We start from the raw sequence: 22,406 nt of genomic DNA, 5'->3' as shown, positions 1-22,406 counted from the left end.
AAATGTTAGGTTCCAAGACTTTCAATGGTGCTGCAACTTTTTTAAGGGGAAAAGCACTTGACAAAAGTGCAACTCCCTTAATACATGACAATGCTTTTAGATAAATGTTTCTATAATTCTGTTTTAACTAGGGAATGTTAGTCCAATCCGAATAAACAAAAAATTCGGACTACCCAACCCATATATATGGGTTGAGTTGGAGTAGTTTAAAATGTCGGTTGGTTGGATCTTGGGTTAGGGGTTGAAAATTTTGATTCAACCCAACCCAATCTGAATTAATTAATTAATTATAATTATCATTTTGTTTTCATTAAGTTTTGAATGAGTATTTTGTTAAACGATTCGTGTCCAAATCCAACCCAACTGTCGCCATTTTCAACCCAACATGGTGCCTTCTCTTTCCTTCATCATCGTCACGACGTCACCATGTTCTTGTTGTTTCTTTTTATTTTTATTATTTTAAAATTAGTCCAATCATCATCTTAAATCATCCTTTCTTAAGTCACTAATGGTTATGTTATGCCAACTACTAAATTTGAGCATTATTAAAATCTGAAACGCAAAAATTTTAGGAGGCGTTTTAGACGATGAGTGACTTATAATAGTCTGGGTATTACAATAATCTAGGTTTGGGATGCAGACTCTTATCTCAACTTTTGTCGGCATTACTTCCTTTTATGATGGTTGGTACTAGAACTTTGACTTTGGGTTGGTCTTCTACTTTTACTTGGTAAATATTTGGAACTTGGTGAGAGAAAGGGTGCGAGGAAGAGGAGAAAAGGGAGTGAAAACAAGTATTATCGTTATACTAGGGCCAAACATGGAGTGAGCTCCTCTCTAATCCAGGGGCAATTCCATAGATTTCAAAACATATGAATCAAATAAAAACTAAACTCAAAACTTAGGCTAAAAGACTATTTTTCTCAAATATTTATAAATATCCAAAAAAGACATATTCTGATAATAGTCTATCACTATCAATTAGAATAAACGATAATATTTTATTGTATTTATAAATATTTTAATTGATTTTGTTATATTTAAAAACAACCTTCCATCATATATATAAAATGATTAACAAAACAAAAAAAAAATCAATAAAAAAAATCACTAATATAAACATAATATTAATAATTGAAAACTTATTCTTATTTGAGGTAGTTTTTTCCTATGAAGGTTTTATTTTATAATTTACACAAATTATCCATCAAATTCCAACAATCCTATACATAGGTTGAAGTAAAACCAAAAACCATACATGTTTTCAACTAAGATATTCCATTTTAGCGAGGTATTTTATTAAGAAAATTGCGGACGATATATTCTTTTGAACAAAACAAATATTTGATATTAGAATTTGAAACTTCTAAAACCAAAAACTACCTTCACAGGTTCTATAAAAGGGAGCACAAAATTTCAAAATATTGATCTTATATTAGCCATCATAAACAGGGAACCATCAAAATGTACAACATTACAAGGACATGGGAAAGCCAGCTTTCAAACCAAAGCTCCTATGGATGACAAGGACCATCATGAAAAATGCAATATTATCATAAGAGCCTCCAATAAGCAAACCTTGTTATAATGTCAGAAAAACAATGGTCAGAGACTCGTATTTGGAGTGAATGGTGACTTAGTTCCTTCGTAAAACCTATACACAGTTTCATTTTCCTTCTCCGCTACTAAAAGGAGAATCTAGCAACCTCTTCATCTTCATCCTCATCGATGGCATCATCCTCTTCGGTAAATCTATCGTAATCATCATCGTCTTCATCTTCTTCATCAATCTCTTCAACATCATTGTCAACCATCTTAGTTTTACTCTTAGTTTTACTCTTGTCATCCTTCAAACCCGTGCTCAAAACCACTGTTTGTCCCTTGGAGCTCTCCATATCTCTCCTCAACTTCTCCATGTTTTCCCGTCTGCGCTCTTCCTCTAATCGCTGCTTTTCGGCAACTCTCTTGTCAAGCTCTGCCCTGAAAAGAAAAAGGGCCAAAAGTAGCACAAATGTGAAAAGTGTAGCAAATTTCTAACCCGCACAATCGTTCTCTAACTAATAGACTACAGATGAAAAGATTTCAAAGAATTATTTGATCTAATTACTTGTAGTTTTCCATGTACTCCTCCGCACTGGATTCAATTGCTTTAAAGAAAGAATCCATTCCGGCGCCAGAAACTGCAGAAACTCCAACAGATTTCAAGTTCTTATAGAACTCATCCAGCACAAGGGAAAGACTCTGACTTAACGTGGAGGTGTATGAACTATCAGAACTGACGGCAGCTTGAAACGCTTCAAAATCTTCCATCCACTGCATGCACAATTCCTTTTTTAACACTCAAATTTCAAGAGTTTTGAATTATATCCACAATTTAAAGAGGGATATATATAGCGCATTAACATACATATGTATTAGGTATATACATGCAGACAAAGGTTCAAGAGCAGATCTTTATTGAAAATGCTGCATTTCTTGGGGGAACCTTTCAATTGAAAACATTAGGATTCTAACTATATTGTTTCTTTTCTTTTTCCCTTGTTTTTTATAAGAAACAGATATTTGAATTAAAGAGAACAAGAGAAAACAGCGGAAGGGCAAGGGTCTAGAAAACCCACCCTAAAAAACGCTAGTAAATAAGGCATTCCAATGGGCTTTACAATTACAAAAGTGTTGGGGGTAATTAGTACTCCACCAAAGAAACTGTTGAAAAACGGTCCAAAAAGAATCAGACTTATATTCAAAAGTTCTACTGTCTATCATTTCATATACACCACAAAAGAAATTGAGTAGAGCATCACCAAAGGATATTCCCTTTCAAACCAAAAGCTTTACTCTAAGCCCCTTTCAGCCATCCAGCTATAGATCTTGCTTGGGAGGCAGCAATCTGTTAGGCCACCCATTATATTACAGTATAGTAGGAGGGGGAAAGGGGAGTGCACGTGTGATGGGGATTGTGGCTGCTAAGGCTGGGCGCCACAGTTAGTTAGGAGGAGAAGAGGGATTTGAATAGTAGAGAGGGGTCCGCCAGAAGTGGGGTGTAAATGTTTAGATCATTTGTCTTCATCCTTGAGAGATGGGAGAAGCAGTGAGAGGGTATTTTCTATCTTAGTTCTTGTTACATTCTGTTTCTTGTTCAGGAATTGACATTTTTTCAGTCCTTTCTTTGTATTGATTCGACTATTCCAATTGAGTAAGATCACTCTTAGTTGGTGTTCTATCACAATCCAAGCCAAAAGTTCTAAACAAGAGAATACACCCTTTTATTGCGAAGTCACACTTGAGGGAATACACAAGGAATTCAAAACTCTTTTTTTCCTTTTTTAGTAACAGGAGGAATACGTCATGCACTCCACCCCATGAATCATTGGGAAACGGTCCACCACCCTAGAACACACTTAATGGACAATACAGAGATTTAAATTATTATGATTTCCATGGCTTAAACTTATGCCCTTGAAAAGTAGGTCTTTAACAGTAGGATGTCAATGCTTGGGGGTGATTTCGCTCTATTCTATAAAAAAATAATTGAAGAAGGCACATGTTACTACGGTGAATTACCTCCAAAGCAAACTCGTGTTTTGCCACATCAGTTTTATTAAAAACCAACACAACTGGCAGCCTTGTCTTGTAGAGGATAGAACAGGCATAAAGCATGTTGCTCATGAATGTGACTGGATTAGATGAACGAGGTGTATCAACAACATAAGCAATTACAGTGGGAAAGGTGGAAGCAAAAGCCTCAGTGATGATGGCCCCAGATGCAGACCATGTGAATATCTCAATTTGACCAGGAGTATCGACAAGGACATAATCAAGCTGATCTGCTCGCTTTTCGATCACTGAAATTACCTGAGATTACACAGTTCAACAAGAAACTTTTATATGATAATACAGTAAGGTGTGATGTGATTTATAGTATAAATTTAGAAGTACTAAATACTAAAAAAAATTGGAAATATGCCATCAATATCAACTCAGTGCACATGATGTGACAAAACCATGACCTTCTAAATACACACAAGAATTAGTCCTGGACGTTCTCATTTCCTGTAAGAACATTCAAGAACTTCAAAGCGTAAAATCTTCTTTTACAGTTCAAAAAACAAATGATGAAAAACATTATTATTCCAAACTCACACTTGCGGAGGGTTTGGCCAAGGAGTTGGAAGGAGTGGAGTTCGTTGAGCTCAAGGATTTTATGGGTCTCACGACTAATAAATTATTTTTCTGCCTTATTAACTCCTTACATACACTAAAACCCTAGAAGTTCAAAACTCTCCAAATTTCACAATTCTTCTCTTTGCCCACATCCCCTACAAGATCACAAGAGGGAAGGGGAACTGGGGTATGCTTGGAGTGTTGATTGCTGTAATGTGAAAGCGAACATAAATTAAGAAAGAGATGCATGAAATTTCACCTCATCAAATTTGGTGGCAAACAAGTTAAGTGACGTCAAAATTCCTCCATTAGGCCCAAGATTGAATTGCTTCATCACTTCCTTGTATCGCACGGTATCTCTTATATCAATATTAGCACCGAAAGGTAGTGTCATTACAGCAGGATCGAGATTCATTACATAACCCCTGATATTTGAAGCATGCGTGTGGCACACTAGACGATGAAGGAAAGTTGTCTTCCCACTTCCTGGAAAAAGCCACAACATTTCAACGGTGCACATTAAACCAAAACTGATAGCAATACATTTGGTTAAAAAGAAAAAAACAAAACAAAGAAAGGCAGGCAGGCATGAGCCTGCAAAAGACAAAGGAACAGGACATTTGTAAAACTCATGACCACCTGGCAAACTTGTTTCGGAAATGGCTCTCATCTCAAAAGACAATCCATTTAAAACCTTCTTTTATGCTGAACCCCCTGTTTTTAAAAAACTTGTTTCTGAATGATGAAACAAACTCAGCCTCAATTCCGCATGCAGATATCTTACTTTTACAAGGTACACATAACTTTTAGTTGATGAAACAAAAATTTATGAATACTGGACAAGACAAACTAACGAAACAAATACATGACAGGAAACCAACTAAAAGATCCAAAAGCCACTTAGAAAAGACGTTTTATCCAAACAAGTATATATAAAGACCTTCTGAACATAAATAAGCAAAAAACTCCAAACAGCAAAATCGAACTCTTGACCACCTCAAAGACCTTGCAATAGGTAAGACAGCAAGAATGTCTTTAGCTCCAAACATCAAACAAAACACTAAAACCACCCACAGCGTTTTGTAGCCAAATTATCTCAGAAATGGGGCAACAAACAAGACACAAGCTTGGTTTTATTTTTTTTACAAGGTCAAGGGCTTTCATTGAGAAAAGATTAAAGAATACAAGGGCATAAAAAAAACCCACAAAAGCCCCCCTGTAAAGAAACAGCTTCAGAGTAAAGTTGAAAATCAAACTTGAAGACCAAATGGTAAAAAACAACAATAATATTGCTGATATTTTAAGATGTCTGAATTTCCAAATATTTCTTCTGAGGAGAGCTTAATTTGAGACATGAAACATCAACCCAATTTTGATTTCAAAATTACCTATCCACCGCAGTTGCACAAAACTTATACACCAAGCACCCCACTCAATCTCGTTACAATTGAAAAAATTACAAGAACAAATAAGTAAATAAATAACAAAATGTTGATTATTTCTTATGCTAATTCTTCACCCTATTGTTAATATTTTCATTGTAGATATAATTTTGTAATTATTTTTTCCTTATTTTGTATTTTGCTACTTTGTAGTGGGAATTTCTTCAATTTAAGAAAACCCTTTCTAATGTAAATCAAAGTAGAATTATTTCTCAAAATAAATTCTCTGCCTCTAATGGCTAAGAGAAGGGGTATTTATTAAGAATGTGTAAGTAGTTACTTGGCGAAATAAAAAACAGAGTGTGGTTGTAAGTAGTGCAAAAACAAAATTTAGGGCATTAGCTCATGGTATTTGTGAGGGCATATGGATAAGAAGACTATTGAAAGTATTGAGGTTCTCTCAAACAATGCCTATGCGCATTTATTGTGATAACAAGACAGCAATTTCGATTGCCCACAATCCAGTCCTTCATGATAGGACAAACATGTTAAAGTTGATAAGCACTTCATAAAGGAGAGGATAGTTCAAGGAATAATATGCATCCCCTATCTTTCGACAACAAAACAAACCACAGATGTGTTAAGTAGAGGTCTTTCAAAGTGGCAATTCAATAACTTAGGGGTCGTTTGGTGCGAGGACTATGCAAGACTATAATAACCACCTCTAGCTATATTAAATACTATTTAAAAATCTCCCATTAGTTATAGTAAACACTATTTCAAAACCCCAATTTGTGATAGTATTTACTATTTGCTACAGCTTCTATTATTTCCTTCTCAAACTAAAATAATCTACACCCCAAACACAAACTATTATAACTCAACTATATTAACCTAGGACTATAATAACTCACTCCTTACCCCAAACACCCCTTTAATTAACAAGCTGGCTAGGTTAATTCTTCCCTTTATTGTTAATGTTGTCTTCGTATTTAGAGATATATTTGTATAATTATTTTTTTCCTTATTTTGTATTTTCCTACTTTGCATTGGGTATTTCTTCTATTTAAGAAAATTGTTTTCTTTCTAAGTGAAATAAGAGAAAATACATTTTACACACAAAACAAACAAAACTTTCAAGAATCCAGGCCAATCCACCTCATAGACGAAGTTGTATATCATAATATTAATAAACATGCTAGACCTTTTACCTCTATTTTCTCCTCTTTTTCCCCTTCCAAATTCTTCTCACTTTTTCTCAGCTTCTCCTTTTCTCTAGTATTTAAACCATCTTATTTTCTTTTCCCACTCTATAATTTCTTTTCTAAAATCTCTGTTTTTAACTCACTGAGAAGGTGTTAGCCCCCAAGTGGGGTTGGGTGGATAGAAAAATGCATCCACCGTTTGGTTCACCGATAACTAAAGGGGTTTACATTACCTTATTATTCGCATTAACTTACATTCCTCACCTCGTTATTTATATTAACTCTCCCCAATTATTCCCCTCCTATAATATTACCAACTCAATTCTGCATGTCGAACACCCCCTAAAACTCTCACATCTCTCTTTCACCCTTTTCAGTTTTCATTTTTCTTTGCATCCTCAACCATACAAATGATAGTGAAAAACATCAATACATACCGACACCATAGCTTTTAATACTACAATAAAAGTTAAAATTAACATGCATCCAAACTTTCAGCAGTGACAAGAATTTTCATTGAAAAATACCTGCCATCCCTATGACAATGATAATAACTGGTTTTCGTCTGAAGTTTGTGGCTAGAGAGCCGGCATGCCTAGATGATTCTTCAATATTTAAGTTCTTAATTGAATCAGCAAGCTCCTCTTTTGCTTTACCCTTATCCTTAATATCAAAATACCAAAAAGACTACAAATCAAGCCCATCTCTTAAATTCTTAGCAATTTATTGACCAAGGCAGATCAAATTTAATCAAAATACATAAACACACACAGAGAAAGTAAAACCCACGCTTTACTAAAATCTCATAACTAAGTGATTAATGCCCAAATAAGAAACATAAGAAATAATTTCTTCCTGGTGATTGAACAAGGAAGTTGAAATATGAACCGAACAAGTAATTTAGAAAATGATTTCCTCCAATCTTTTAATGCACTAAACGAAAGGAGCTGGATATTTATTGTAGAAACATGACAAAATAAGATTACAACCCCTCAGTATTCGGGCTCTTAATTGAATCAGCAAATCCCTCTTTTGCTTTACGCTTCTAAATATAAGAAAGATTACAAATCAAGACAAGTTTTCAAAATTTTATTGGAACACGGTTGAAATGTGACCTAAATATACAAATACAACAGAGAAAGTAAAAACCAACGTTTATTTAAAAATCTCACAACTACTGGGCCAAAAAGAATTTCTTCGCTTTCTTACATACCAAACAGCAAGGATTTCCATATATCTAAAAGAAAAACAATATTAAAAAAATTATAAATAGGGAAATTAAAGTTACTTAATATACATTTGAATCTTCAGACTCCATTGGCCTGCACTCGGCGTCATCAGTTGGTTTATGACTTGCATCAGAATCGACATCCATTATTGGCTGAAAAAACAGACACAAGTTGATAAATCAGTAAAATAAAGCTAAGACTTGTACTTAATCTCCTTTTCTCCCACCTGGTGTCTGAGAGAAAACAGCCCCTGGAACCCTAACATAATTGACAAACACGTAGAAGAAAGCAAAAGGCAGAAGGTAGAACATGGCAGTTCGGAAGTCAAAGTTTACCGCATTCTTTTTCGTTACTATTACAAACAAAAAAACAGACTCATACTTTCTTTCATCAGACAAGTATTAATTAGAGTTTTCCAGCGAGAGAAAAGACGTAATGGAGATATGAATAATATCAGCAACAATAAGAGAGTAGAAAATCAGTGCAAACCACTAGGAGGAAGTTTACAGCCGCACGAGCAGATGAAAGGCGGCGGTGGCGCCACTGAAACGAAGAGAGACGGCGTCGACGACGACACTAAAGTGCTGAGATGGGTAAACAGCCGGCTTGGGAAAAATGGAAAAGAGAAAGAAACGGGCTTAAAGTGCGGAAGAGGAAGGAAATACGTACGGTTGTGAACCCTAGTGGGCTTGTGGGGAACTTTGACTTCGGTTGGTTGACGCCTTGGCATTCCTAGTCTTTTTTTCTTAACACGAAATTTCGTAGAACCTTCAGCTTTTTTTTGGGTAAATTTCACGTAACCTTCAAAGGCTGTTTGGCCTCTTCCTTTGGCATCAGGTAGGTTTAATGCTTGACTAGGAACTTTTAATGGTTTTTTTTTTCTCAATTGATTAGGTTATTTTGTTTAATTGGTTAATATAAAGATAATTAATACAGTCAATTGTTTGATATTTTAGCATATCTTCTTCTTTTATTCAACTACTTAAAAACGAAAACATTAACCAGTTAAAATCATACGACGTTGAAGTCAAACCTGGATATGATTCTGGTTATTGATGATCTACCATTCGTATTAATGGAAGAAAGAATGTTCTTCTTTCCCTGCACAAAATGTATGTTAATGTATGTTTCTCATGTTATTTCGCTACGTAATATTGATTTTATTCAAGTTGTTAATCATCATAAAAGGTTTAAAAGTCAAGATCAATTGGTGTTGTTCATAAAATGAATAATGTCGGTTGGTTTTACGCCACATCTCAGGTTAAGCAAGCAGGTGCTCGGGGTGGGTGTGACAGATCTAGTAAAGATGTTTGTGTCGATGAACACCTACTGAAACAAATAGAAAAACCCTTATTGGTGGTATGTCAGATGGAGGAAAAATTATATTGCTGTAAAATTGTTAGCTAGAAGAGGAAATACTTGGAATCTAGTTTTTCATCTTAATTTATTTACTTTTTGTTTTGTTTCTCCTACTATTTTGGATTGAAGGTTAAAAGGCTCTAATTTTCTTTTTCAGGCATTGTTCTAAAAAGGATGTTTGTGATTTATCTATGCATTGATTTATCGTTTATAATACTAGTGATTCGAGTTCAATCGCATTCTGTTCTCGGTTGCCTTTGTAGAGCACTTGGAATGGGCCCTCAGTTTCCGTTTATTGTCAATTTTAAATGTAGCTATGTGTACTTGAGTTAAATGTTTCCATATTTATACACTTTTCATGAATTTGATAGGATTCTAGTGCACAGTTTTTTTGTTGTCTTTGCTTGCGGGCAATATTTTGTTGTTTTTGTCAGAATTCAGTGCAAGTTATCGAACAAAGTAAAATGTTACTAAAATGGGTCTTTAATTGTAACTTTTGAGAACTATGTACCACTCGCATGGAATTTTAGTTGGTCTTCAATCCTAGATCTTTGTCCTTCATTTCTCGTTGACGACTTCGTAGTGGACTGTTTTTTGTGTGTTGCAATGCTTCCTATGTTTCAATGAGCTTAGTTTTACCCTAAGAACTAGGCAGTTATGTAAACGCCGACTATGTTTCAATGAGCTTACTTTTACCCTAAGAACTAGGCAGTTATGTAAATGTCGACTATGTCTTAATTATTTTTCAATTAATATATTACACTAATTTTCTTATGAATATATTAGTATAATTTTCTTGATTTTATTTCATGTCTATAACTATCAACAATTTTTCTTCCGTAAAACAACTCAGTAGAAATAACTTAGGAAAAGAATTAATAGTAGGAAAAGTAACATGGGAATAATCACTTTGCAAAAATAATAATCAGTAAGGAATAATAAAATAGGACAAATGTAATTCGTAAAAATAATTCTGGAATATGACTTATTAGAAAAAATAATTTTTCTTTTTTTTGCCAACATGAGCTTAGCTCAATTCGCACATGTATGTTTCTGTGGACAAAAGATCTCGAGTTGACAAAAATAGGTGAGTTTGGGTGAAGTCATGTACTTTATATTACACTTGGTTCCACACTTTTTTATTTTCTCATTATTTATATACATTATGCATGGGTCGCACACATTCTACTTTTTTCCATTTTTTATATATGCATACCCATGTATATATATTAAACATTCAAATACTAAAAGTATATTTCTTTATTAAATTATTTTATTTTTTATTTTTTTCTTTACATATATTTAAATATTTCAATCTTCAATCTTCCTTTTTTCTTATTAAATTCATTTTTTCTAATTTAATTTAATTATTTATTAATCAAAATTATACATATCTTTTTTCTTTCAATTTTCAATTTTTTTAAAAAAACTTATATATTACAAAATATGTTATTAAAAAATATATTGAACAAATGAAAATAATAATAATATTAATTGAGAGAAGTTTAAGTTACTCCAAAAAAACAATAATAACACTTGAAGTCACCAATGCACATTTCAAATTGAATAAAAAAATTTAATGTTTATGGCAAAAGGAAAAAAAAAGAATTGGTTTGATTACAAATTAAATTTTAACATAAACTTTCACCTCGCATTATCTTTCTTTGAAACATAACCTTCTTTGCAAAATGCTTCAAAATTGAACTTAGCAAAAACAATCCATTTATTAAGGCTTTTCTTTTAAGAGAACTCCCTTTTGGATTTGGGGTTCACAGTGACAACAAATTAAAAATGATGACGTCTGAGTAGACATCTCTCTGCATCTTGAATCTCCCTGGGTGGTCTAGACTTCTGTTTTCATGTATGTCATTATGCAAGGAATAAAGTAGCCCATCTCCACTTCCGTTTTCATTTATGTCATTATGCAAGGAATAAAGTTCATTAGTTGAAGAAATAACAATAGGAGAAATGTTGTACTATTCGAATGGTCATTCATGGTACTGGGCGAAAGTAGATGGGCTACATTCTTCGTCCGGTTTGTGGATGGTTAAGTTCCTTTTGCTTCTTAAGGTCACAGGTTGACACCTTTCCAGATTCCTCTGCCTGGTTTGGCATTTCAGTAGTGTTAGGGAAGGATCCTCATAGTCTTTCGGAGATGTCACTAGCAATCTACCCCATATGTAACTCCATATTGCATATGGTAGTGACCTGACTCTCCAAAAGGGTACCATTCTTTTGCAAGTACTATCGGATGAGGTTTTCTATTGCCTTAATCTGGTTGTATGTGCTCCTTAACATTCTACCCATGAACACAACATCAATAGTCAGTTGTGCCGTCTTCTTGTGCCTTTGTCTTCTATTTGTTCTTCTTTGACGAAAAGTTCATTCAATTTTAAGGTCAAATTCAAAATTTGGATGCTCTCTGTCACTTATAAACTTGTTCACGTACTCTTCGAGTGAACACGCGATTCAACTGAGAGTGAATTTTATGCATGAGATTAGTGCACATATTAAATCCAAAAGTAAATCAATTAATTCTCTGGTAAATAGCACAAAAGATTTGCTTGGTTCATTTAATGTGTATATGATATGATGGCTCTAAGTTTGCGAGTGGGTTAGGCAACTACGACATGTGCTCATGCGATAAAAATATCTTACAATTACCTAAGCATATGTAGTTCTAAAAATACATCGTGTATGTATAAAGTTTCCTCTCTCTTGCCCAAGTGTAAGCGAAAAAGAAGTTTTATAGGTAAGACAAGTTGATTTCTCTATGCAATTCATCTTATATTAAGGCGAACAACCTCTTGGTGCCTTATGACCACAAACACTCGCCTTTTTTTATATGTATGTTAAAGAGGAATTCATCGACAATGTTGTATTACTACATTATTTTCACTGCATATTTAGTTATTACTTTGTCGAGTGACAACATTCATTACTTCATTCTTTCTCTCGAAAAGAATAAGGTATTGATTGCAACACTTAACTAAACAATATAAACAATGCGGAGATCCATATTCTCTAGCACTAATTACACTTTATGTCTTGTCATTTTTACATAGAAGCAATAACATAAGATAAAGAAATGAAAGAATGGAAATGGAAGGAAATTGCATTCATAACTAAAAACTTTAGTCATTTCAGCTACGAGGTTTAGACTACAAACAAAATCTAAAATATTACAACTAGAAGTAAGAGGACATGCATTGAGCCTTTGAGTATAATTTCTTATACTCATTGGCTTTGTTTTCTACCTATTACATTGAGGGGAAGCGTGGATGGGGATTTCTTTAAACTATATTCCAAGCTTTCACCTAAAACACAGAAAGAAGATGAAAGATAAAGTGAGTTGGTTCTCTACAATTTTGCACACTTGTTCTGAAGGGACAACCTTCTATTTATAAGCAAGGACATATGACTCTTAACATCATATGGGCTTCATGAATTTTTTTATAAAGCTGCTCAGTGTTGCAGACGTCCTTTTCGTCATTTCCTGACATTTGCGCCAACCATGTTGTCTTCTAGCGATGTAATTCGCCTAGCTTCATTTCTTTAATAGCTTGGTGTCGCGTGTCTCCTCATATGGTGTTTGTCCGTCTGCTACTCTTCTTTTTTTCGCCTAAAAATCTTGCATTAAGACATAAAACCATTATAAACAGGCATAAAACTCTTTTGCTACTTGTAATGCATAATTGTTTTATTTCATCTATTTAGTTACGCGTTTTCTTCATTTTTCCCAAATTGAGACTTCATTATTCTACCTAAAAGGTCGTAATATCTTGTATTTTTACCAGTTATCAATTCTCCCTACATTCCTCTTTATGAACAACTTTTCTCATTCATTCTCTAATCACTCTTTGTTCCTAAAAGTCAAAGTCCACATTTCTAAATCTTTAAGGAGTCTAAGAGAATGAGGGAGAATATCACGTAAAATGTTCTTCAAGATTTGTAAAAGAGGTATGAGTTAGGGAGGATAAATAGGAGTTGTTCGAGACAAATAAGAGGATTATATGGAGTTTGGAATATTCAAATGTAAGTTCTACTTCTCTCCATCTCCAACCATATCAATAGTATACTAAGGTTGTCTGGATGTTTATCCTTGCTAACACGGTTGTTTTTGTATATGAAAAATAGTTTTCTACATTCCACAACGATCACACATTTTTGCGGAAATTAAATTTCCATCAAATAATCTTGAGCTTTCAAAATCTTAAAAAATACCCTTATCTTAAAAGTTCACAAAGAGCTCAAGCATCAACATTTGATTTAAAAACGCTCCTACCATTAACACATGGTGATCAATTTGTTTGAAGTTTCTTTAAGTTAAAAAAGAACAAATTTTAAAATAAATTATATAGAGATCCTCATTTTTTTTTCCATATAAGTACTCTATATTTCTCTAAATTTTTCAATTTAGGGCTTACACCAATTTTCTCAAAAACCAAAATTTAAAGTTAAAACATAAAATTTCAAAAAAAAAAAAAAAAAACCAAAAACATTATTTTCTCTTAAAATATACTAAAACTATAAATAGTCAAACAAAAAAATATTTGACAATTAATACACACTCAACTACTAACACGATTTTGTTAAAAGTATTTTAAGTCTTAAAATATTGGTGCTTTATTTATTATCTTTATTCTTATTATAATCATATACCTTAATTAAAGTGTGTAATTTTATTTATCTTGGTTAAACAATTGTCAAATGTTTTAACAAAAAAAAAAAAAGGGAGCAGGAGGGTATTAAAGAAGGAATAGAAGAAAGAAAATGTAAACTAGAGAGGTAAAATGACATTAATGGTTTATTTTTATATAAACATAAGAGTATTTTTAAAACTTTTTTCACAAAGTTTATGGGTATTTTTTGCAACTTTTAAAAGTTTATAAATATTTTTTGACCCAAAACACCAATAGAACGTTTGGTGCACAATTATACCAAGACTATAATAACTACCTTAAATACTATTTTGCTATCACTAATTAGATATAATTAACATTATTTCAAAATTCCATCAATTTTTACTATTTTACTTTTATCATTCCTTTTTTAATTTTTAGCTACAATTTCTACTACTTTATTGACAAACTAAAATTGTCTACACTCTAAACATAAACACAGTTATAATTCAAATTAAAATATTATTCATTACAAAAACAAGCTATTATAACTCTATTAATAATTAGACTATAATAACCAACTTTTTTTTAATTATGATTTTTATTCAAAACTAAAACTAAAGGTAAGAGTATTATTTTTAAAGTCGCTACAGAAGTTTATAGACAATTATGAAATTTTAGGTCTTTTTCTCTCACAAAGTTAAAGTTCATAATAGAAGTAAGAGTTATTTTATTTATAATTTTATATTTTTTATTAAAAGATAAGGAGGAAAAAAAAAAAAAAAAGAAAAGAAAAGAAAAGAAAAGAAAAAAAGAATAGAAAAAAAAGAGAAAAAAGAAAAAAAGAAAAAGAAATAAGAGGAGCATCCTCCCCGAAATCCTCTGGATACACTGCGACCTCTGTAGTCCCAACCTCGTTGGTCTAAATTTCAACTCTTTCTTCATCTTTCATATACTGAGCGCCGAAGAAGGCTTGCTTTCAACCAATGTTCCATCTAAATCTGCTCCCATACCCAAGGAACTGAAATTGAACTAGGAAAAGGGTGACTGCTTGTTTTTTGCAATTGTTTCCTCGAAGCCTGTGCCTCTGGAAGCATCATTTTCCATTCAAATACCGCCGTCAGGCTTGGTTTTAGGGGTTTTATCATTTTAACATATGAATCTTTTGGTTTTGATTTGATTTTGAGATGGAGGAGAAGCACGAGGACGTGGATGATGTTGGAAGCGCGTCCGGTGATTCTTTTATTGATGATTCTGAAGACGATGGGCCATCGACTTCTGGGAAGGACGATCAGTTACATCTCGAGGCAAGCGACATTAGCCTTTTCATTTGTATTTACCAAGTCTTGGCTTTACTTGTTGCTTCATGTCTTGCTAGTCAGTAGGTATTAATATGTTTCAGTTTTATTGTGTTCTATAATCTCAAGTATGCTACGTTTGTTGTTTGTTTTCGTTTGGTTCATTGAGCAGGAACCATTGACTGAGCAAGAGATTGAGGATTTGGTGGCTGAGTTCTTAGAAGTTGAGAGTAAGGTGTCATACTACTCTTTGCTTCAAGGTCTCATGTTCCTATGTTTATGTTTATGTTTTTTTTTTTAGAATTTTTGGTGAGATACAAGTTGTATATTATGCTCATGGCCAATAAATACAGCCTAAGGGCTAGGGGAAGAGAAAACCCCCTCCCTGACCAAACAAACTAAAAGAAAGCTTTCCCATTTGGTTATCAGGAACAAGCTGTCATTATAAAAGAAGATTCTGTGCTACATGCACCACAAAGAAGCTAAGCTTTTATTATGAAAGAATCCTCACAAAATGAACCATCACGGTTGGCTTAGTGGTAAATAGGGGGATGGCTTTGAGAAAGGGCTAAGGGGTCATAAGTTCAATCCATGGTGGCTTATCTTGGGTTTAGTATCCTATAGGTTTTGTTGATAGCTAGATGTTGTAGGTTAGACATTTTGACCCGTGAAATTAGTTGAGATGCATGTAAGCTGGCTTAGACATTCACGGATAAAAAAAAGAAAAGAGTCCTTACAGAATGTTGGAAGTATAACTGTTGAGGCATTTTGGATGGTTCCAAAAGCAAACCCATAAGGACAAGTGGGCAGTATTGCACAATTATGCAGATATAGGGAGGGTATGTTGTCCTTATTAGGGCTATCATGCCTCCATCAATGGATGGAGGTGAAAATCCATATCCTAGAGGATGATCTGGACATTATTGAGATAAAAGAGACACAACAAAGCTCTCCTAACCAATTGAATATGGAGGTTTTCTCATAGAGCTCCTCTATGGAGAGCAGAATTTGGATTTTTTTCACTTTGATTAAATCAAACCCTCACTAAAAAGCATCAACAAGAAGCCCATGGTCCTTCATTGTAAAGCACATTGACCTTATATACAAAAACTTTAGCTAAAGGATTAAAGGATAACTCTCCCCAAGAATCAAATCAAAGTCTTTATTATGAATGCAGAATTATGAATACAAGAACAAAATTATCGATTGATAGAGAATCCTTTTTTTTTTTTTGAAATGGAAACGGATCTCTTTATTAATAGGCACCAGGAGACACGAGCTCAAAGTACCAGAGGATTATACAAGAGCTGTCAAAAGTATTAAGGATCAATCAACAGTCGCACTCGGATATCTCAACTAGGCTGACATCCCCTTAGTGACCTCATCGTAACCAAAAGAACAAAAGAAAAATAGAAAACAAACTCAATACTAAGCCATGATGATAGATCTTCACTAGGTCATGACTATTAAAGAGTTTAGTACAATGAAAAGTAACCAGAAGAAAGAAGATAGTTAAAACAGAATAGTAGCAATACAGAAACAGAAATCAGGCTGGACAAATAAAAACTCTCCAATTTAAGTTGAGGTCTTGATTGCTGTAGCTTCTGAAAAGTTCTGAGAGGGTGCACCAGGATGAGGCATTATTGTGTGCTATTTCAAAACGATCAACACAACTCGCTTATTTATCATGGAAGACTCTTTGGTTCCTTTCAAATTTTTTGCCAAGATAGCTTTTACCACATTTTCCCAAAGTAGCTTAGCTTCTTTATTCAAGCTTAAACCTCTCAACAAAATCCTCACATGTTCTCTAAAATCTGCATCAAATACCCAAGACAGATTAAACTCATTAAACAGTTTTTCCTGACACTTGGCCAAATACTTACAGAAGATGAGTAAGTGCTGGCAGTCTTCTTTATTCTGTAAACACAGCGGACAAATGGAGGGAGAGAGACAACTGTTAGGTAGTTTATGTTGCATTACTCAGGATACATTCAAATTTCCCACCATCATGATCCAAATGAAGATAATTTTGGAAAAAAAAACTAACCCTAATCCTAATTAATCTAGAAAACTAATCCTAATGAACCAAGAAAACTAATCCTAATGAACCAAGAAAACTTACCATAATACTAATTAATAAATAAAACTAATCCTAATCCTAATCAATTAATGATTTGACCAATATGCCTTAATTTTCCCTAATCCTATTGCATCAAGCTAATTCAAAGGGGTTACTATGTTTCCATAGTTCAACAGGAACCTCCTGTAATATCCTGTCATTCCTAGAAATTTCTGTAGCTTGTTGGTAGTTATGGTAGAGGCCAATTTACCATAACATCTCCAACCACTTCCCCTCTTTTCAAACGCCACATCCATTGTCCCAAATCTTTTATCCTCGACTGATTGAAAGCATACACTTCTTTCGGTGAGCAAATAATTGGTTATTGTAATAGGCGCTTTACTTCTTCTTGGTTTTGGTTTTGATGTATCATTGTTCCCTTAGGTTTTGGGTCCTAGGTGGAGTTCGCTTTTTTTGATGATTGATCTTTAAAGCTAGTCTCTTTTTGGTAGACATGATGAGGGCGCTATGGGGTGTCAACCCAGTTGAGATATCTGGGTGCGTCTATTGATCCTCAGTCTCTTCACTTGTATGCTCTTTGTATATCAATCATGTACTTTGAGCCTTAGTCTCGTTTTATTAATAAAATTTAAGACTTGTCTCCTTTTCAAAAAAATAAAAATAAAAAATGGTTATCTCTTAGCACATCGAACACTACAATGCAAGTGTTTCTCGTTAGTATCCATTCCACGTTTGGGTTGTATACTAATGTGTCGTCAATGAATCATAAGATAAACCCCCTTCAGAACATATTGAAAATATGGTTCATTAGTGGTTTTAAGGTAGCTAGGGCATGAACAAAAGTATAACTAGAAACTCATCATGCCTTCCATGGGTTCTAAAGGCTATCACGGGCACATTCCTCTAGCGCATTCTTATTTGATGATTTGGCTAAACTTTCAAGGGTCTTAGGCTTCTATCTTTTTCCAACAAGTTCTTTTGGCTACATTAATTAATTAGAGATTTGTCTATTTTCAAGGTAGCACAAGTCTCTCTTAAGTTTTTTGGCTGCATTAGTTAATTGGAGCTTTGTTTGGTTTCAAGGCAACATATGGTATCTCATTGGAATCAAGGCAACCTTTATTCGGTTCATGTCTCTTTGTAATTTGAGATTTGCTCTTTTCATTATATCAATGTAAATTTTTGTTTCCGTTTAAAAACAAAAGAAAAAAGGAGAGAAGACAACATTGTTCTTCCTCTTGACTCATGTTAGTATTATTTTGGTCCTTGGGACTAGTTGCTCTCTTGATTTTATCATTGGGATTATAAATTTATTGCTATGGTTGCTTGATTCACCTTCCTATCATCCACAAAACTTCCAACCTTTGTTTTTTTCTAATCGAGAAATCTAGACTTGCTGGGTTGTGTCCTGTATTTTCTCTTCTTGAACAATTTATTTTTGATTGGTTTGTTTTGTAAACTTCTATTTTATATCTTCATTTTGAGCATTGGTTCTCTATTAGGGTGTTTTGGTTTTAGAAAAGAGGGTTGTGACTCGGTCCTTGAGTGGATTTCTCCAGTTACAAACATCTCATTGACTAACCTTTCAATCTCCTCCTTCTGGGTATCACCATATTTATATGGCCTCACATTTACTTCCGTCATTGCTATTTTAGATCCAACTTCCTCTTTGGAGGTAACTTCTCAAGTAGGCCAAATATATCTTCATCTTCATCTAACAACTACTGTATTGTTGTGGGGATTTCCTCAATTTTGTGGCCTTTCATTGCTTTCTTTTTGCTCTTAGATATATCTTATTGCAAGTCTTGGAATTCTATGAGAAATCCCTAATTGCAAGTGTTGGAATTATATGAGAAATCTTTAGTCTTTGTTAGTCTAGGTGCATGCCAGATTTTTTAGTGAAACCTTTGTGTTGGGTAAACAAGGGATCCCCATGCAGAGTTACCTGGGTCTCACTTGTGGTGAAAGTCATTGCCAAAGTAGGCTAAACCACTCCCATTAAGTCCATGGTATAGAGCCATTGGATTACTAGCATTACATCAACTCTTTCTACAAATCAAAACTCTCCTTGGGAGAAAAAGGTAAGTTCTCTCTCCCCTCTCTCCTCCCTCCTCTCCCCTTTTGGTTGCTGATGATTTCTCTATGCTTTCTCCCTTCCGATGGAATTAAAGACTCATTATGGAAGTAGTCAATTGCAAAGTTCTGCTGTCTCACTACTGCACTTGGAAAGAAGGCAATCAAATTCATGTTGAAGATGTGGGAGGTAGCAGAATATTGTCAGTTTTCAAAAAGCAACTAGCATGGTTTCTGGAGGTTGTCTCAGATTTACTAAGAGGACCAGAGGATAAGTTCTTTCAAAAGTTGTGTGATGTGGACATAGGAAGACTGAAAGTTTCGAAATTTAAAGCAAAGAATGGTTGGGTGTTAAACTGTGATTTTTGGCCTGCCTCCGGAGGTCATTCGAATTTAAGGGTATGCTTCAGGGGAAAACAAACAACGATGGAGGTTGTTCCTCAACATGCTAGAAAATTTCCTTAGTAAGGAGGAATATGTTAATGGGTTTTCTCGTAATCATTTGAAGAACACCCTTCCATCTTTGACAAGCAACCAGGGTTAGCATAAAAAGTCAAAACAAAAAAGGTAAATGTTCCTATCACAAAGAAAGCTCAGGAGACATTCCTTAGTTCGGTAGGTCGATCTGAGACTAAAAAAGTGAACGGTGATACTTCCTCATCCTTGAGATCAGATAATTAGGGTCAATGGGTGATCAATAACTTTGAAGTTTCTCCGGCTAACTTTCGAAACCTCTTGATTGTTACTGAACTTTTTACTTTTGATGATCGGAGAGTGATTCAAAAATTGCGGGAAGATTACTTTCAAGCAAAGATAGTCATAAATCCTTTATTTCAATGAGAACACTCTCATTAGTCTTGATCAAGGCTCAATTAAGGATTTTATCAGTAAGGAAGGAAATTGGCAGGCTATGGGTCTTTTCACCTAAAATTTGAAAAATGGACAAACTCAAGCACATTCGGCCACTTGTCTTCTATGGAGGATGTTTAAAATTCAAGAACCTCCCTTCGGACTATTGGAGTAGGATAACTTTTTGAGGTTATTGGTGATCATTTTAGGGGTCCTGTGAACATTGTGACAGGCACTCTAAATCTTACAAATTGCACTTAAGCCTGGATTCAAGTAAAGCAAAATCTATATGCGGCTTTGTGCCTTCAACAGTCGAGATTATAGATTTTAGAGGAGAAATATATTTTTAAATTTTGGTGATTTCGAATTTTTGAATCCCCCAGTTCAACTAGAGGTTCTCTTATAACCCTTTCTTTCCAATTTGACTAAAACCCCTTAAGAATCTGAAGCTCACTCACTTCTTCAACCTTCAAGTTTTCTTAAAACTGAAAAACCCAGCAAACTACTTTATGCTATACATCTAATCAACTTCTTCTTTCACATGGCATACTGTCTGCTTGAAATTGGCTTGCCACACAAAATTACTTCCAAAAGATCAAGGCTTCAAAATAAACGCTGCTAAAGAAATAAGTTCCAGCCAAATACACAATCACTCTATAATCATACCGACCATAATCATTAGTTATCCAGAAATCTTCATACAGATGGTTCATAATCATCAAAATTACAAGAGAACTCCACAAGGATTTGAAGGATTTGGATCAAAACTGCACTTTTTTGGTACTTGTAGCAAAACCATAACCAATGATGTTAGCTTAATTTGCTTCCTAACTACCAATTTTTCAATTTTTTTTTTTTTTAATTAATCAACTGCTAGCTCCCTTTTATTCCAAAAGTACTTTCGAAGCACTATCACATCCAAGACTACTTTCAATGCTGAAGATAAAAGAACTCAAAGGAAAGAAATACCGCAAGCTTCGATAATGTCATGCAAGTGCTGTGGGATTTCTTCTCTGAACTTTTGGAGAGAAGGTTGTTCTTCTTTTACACCTTCCTCCACAAACAATTTGCGGACATCACTGGTTATGTTCTCAAAATCTCAGAATCTTCAACATCTTCCCTTGCTTTAATCTCTTCTAATTCCTCACTACTGACACTTGGGACTAATTCAACATCTGAGTCTTTTTCCTTATAAAATGCTTCAAGAACTTTGATGGGCACTCTTATTCATATAAACAACATTATTATTATCTTTATTACTGCAGATAAGTGACTGCTGGTCTCCTACAAGTGATTTTTCAATGGAATAAAATTATAAGAAGTTTCCTTTGGCAGGATAACTAAGTTTCTCCTGATTGGTGGTTCTGATTTTGAACGGCTTTTGGAATTCTCAAACTTCCGATTGTCTTCTACCCACTGTTTACTAATGGAACTAACTTAAGCCGGATGTTGAAGGGAAGAAGATTTTACATAGTCTCTAGGATAAGCTATCTGTGCAACAAGCTGGGCATGATCGACATATTTGCTCCAGCTTGAGGGGGAGTGTTATGATATACATATATACATATGTCCTTTATTGTAATTTTACATAGTCTTTAGGGTTTAGTTTATTCTCTATATAAATATGTAACATTGCTTTGACTCAAATATAATAAGACAGACACTTCTCTAAATTCTAGATTACAATATCATCAATAAAAACTGCACATGTACTGCTAGGAAAACCCATTAAAGCTACACTTCAAATTTTGAAATGAGGAAGAAGAGACAGGAATATAAAGGAAAATGCCAAATAAGAAATCTCTCCCTTGACAAAGATCTTAGCTTGCTTCAACAACCCTATGAATACGCCCTAAGAATCATCGTATTCCATACAATTTTTAAGAATATATGCCTGAAAAATCAGGCCTGCTTACTTTCAGTGCTTAGCCCAAGGCGATTCCACATTTCTCAACAAAGGACTTTAAGTGATCTGGAATACCACATTGTTGAGCTTGGGAGGGAATACCTGAGGTCTGTGTTTCTAAAATTAAATCGTCCTCAGTCAGAAACAAAGAGTTTAGATTAGTTTCTAAGGGGTCCTTCAACAAATGATCTTCCTTCTCATCTAATCTTGTCAAATGGTTCTTTGTTAAATCTCTCTCAGCC

The 22,406-nt window shown here is 34.1% G+C and overlaps 2 protein-coding genes across 6 annotated transcripts in view; one reads left to right on the top strand and one right to left on the bottom strand.

The window, feature by feature from the left end:
• Window positions 1-1,414: 1,414 nt before the first annotated feature.
• Window positions 1,415-8,681, bottom strand: LOC101205305 (GPN-loop GTPase QQT2). Its single transcript, XM_004152764.3, has 7 exons — window positions 8,467-8,681; window positions 8,046-8,129; window positions 7,276-7,411; window positions 4,421-4,647; window positions 3,562-3,852; window positions 2,108-2,313; window positions 1,415-1,980 (listed from the first exon to the last, which is right to left on the bottom strand). Exons 2-7 carry the CDS (start codon window positions 8,121-8,123, stop codon window positions 1,686-1,688), a joined length of 1,233 nt encoding a protein of 410 aa, XP_004152812.1. The 5' UTR covers window positions 8,124-8,129; window positions 8,467-8,681; the 3' UTR covers window positions 1,415-1,685.
• Window positions 8,682-14,796: 6,115 nt separating this feature from the next.
• The window catches only part of LOC101218346 (protein CHROMATIN REMODELING 20), a 61,788-nt gene continuing 54,178 nt past the window's right edge, over window positions 14,797-22,406 (top strand). The window contains exons 1-3 of one of the 5 annotated variants that reach the window (XM_031881120.1): window positions 14,797-15,001; window positions 15,146-15,265; window positions 15,429-15,491. In XM_031881120.1, coding sequence (XP_031736980.1) covers window positions 15,146-15,265; window positions 15,429-15,491 — 183 coding nt within the window. In that variant the 5' untranslated portion in view covers window positions 14,797-15,001. Of the gene's footprint in view, window positions 15,266-15,428; window positions 15,492-22,406 lie in introns of those variants that run through there. The other 4 variants (XM_011650716.2, XM_011650715.2, XM_031881121.1 and 1 more) reach the window with 4 other exon arrangements.

Source organism: Cucumis sativus, chromosome 2 (assembly GCF_000004075.3).
Source record: "Cucumis sativus cultivar 9930 chromosome 2, Cucumber_9930_V3, whole genome shotgun sequence".
NCBI lineage: Eukaryota > Viridiplantae > Streptophyta > Magnoliopsida > Cucurbitales > Cucurbitaceae > Cucumis > Cucumis sativus.
This window is presented reverse-complemented; position numbering and strand designations above follow the sequence as displayed.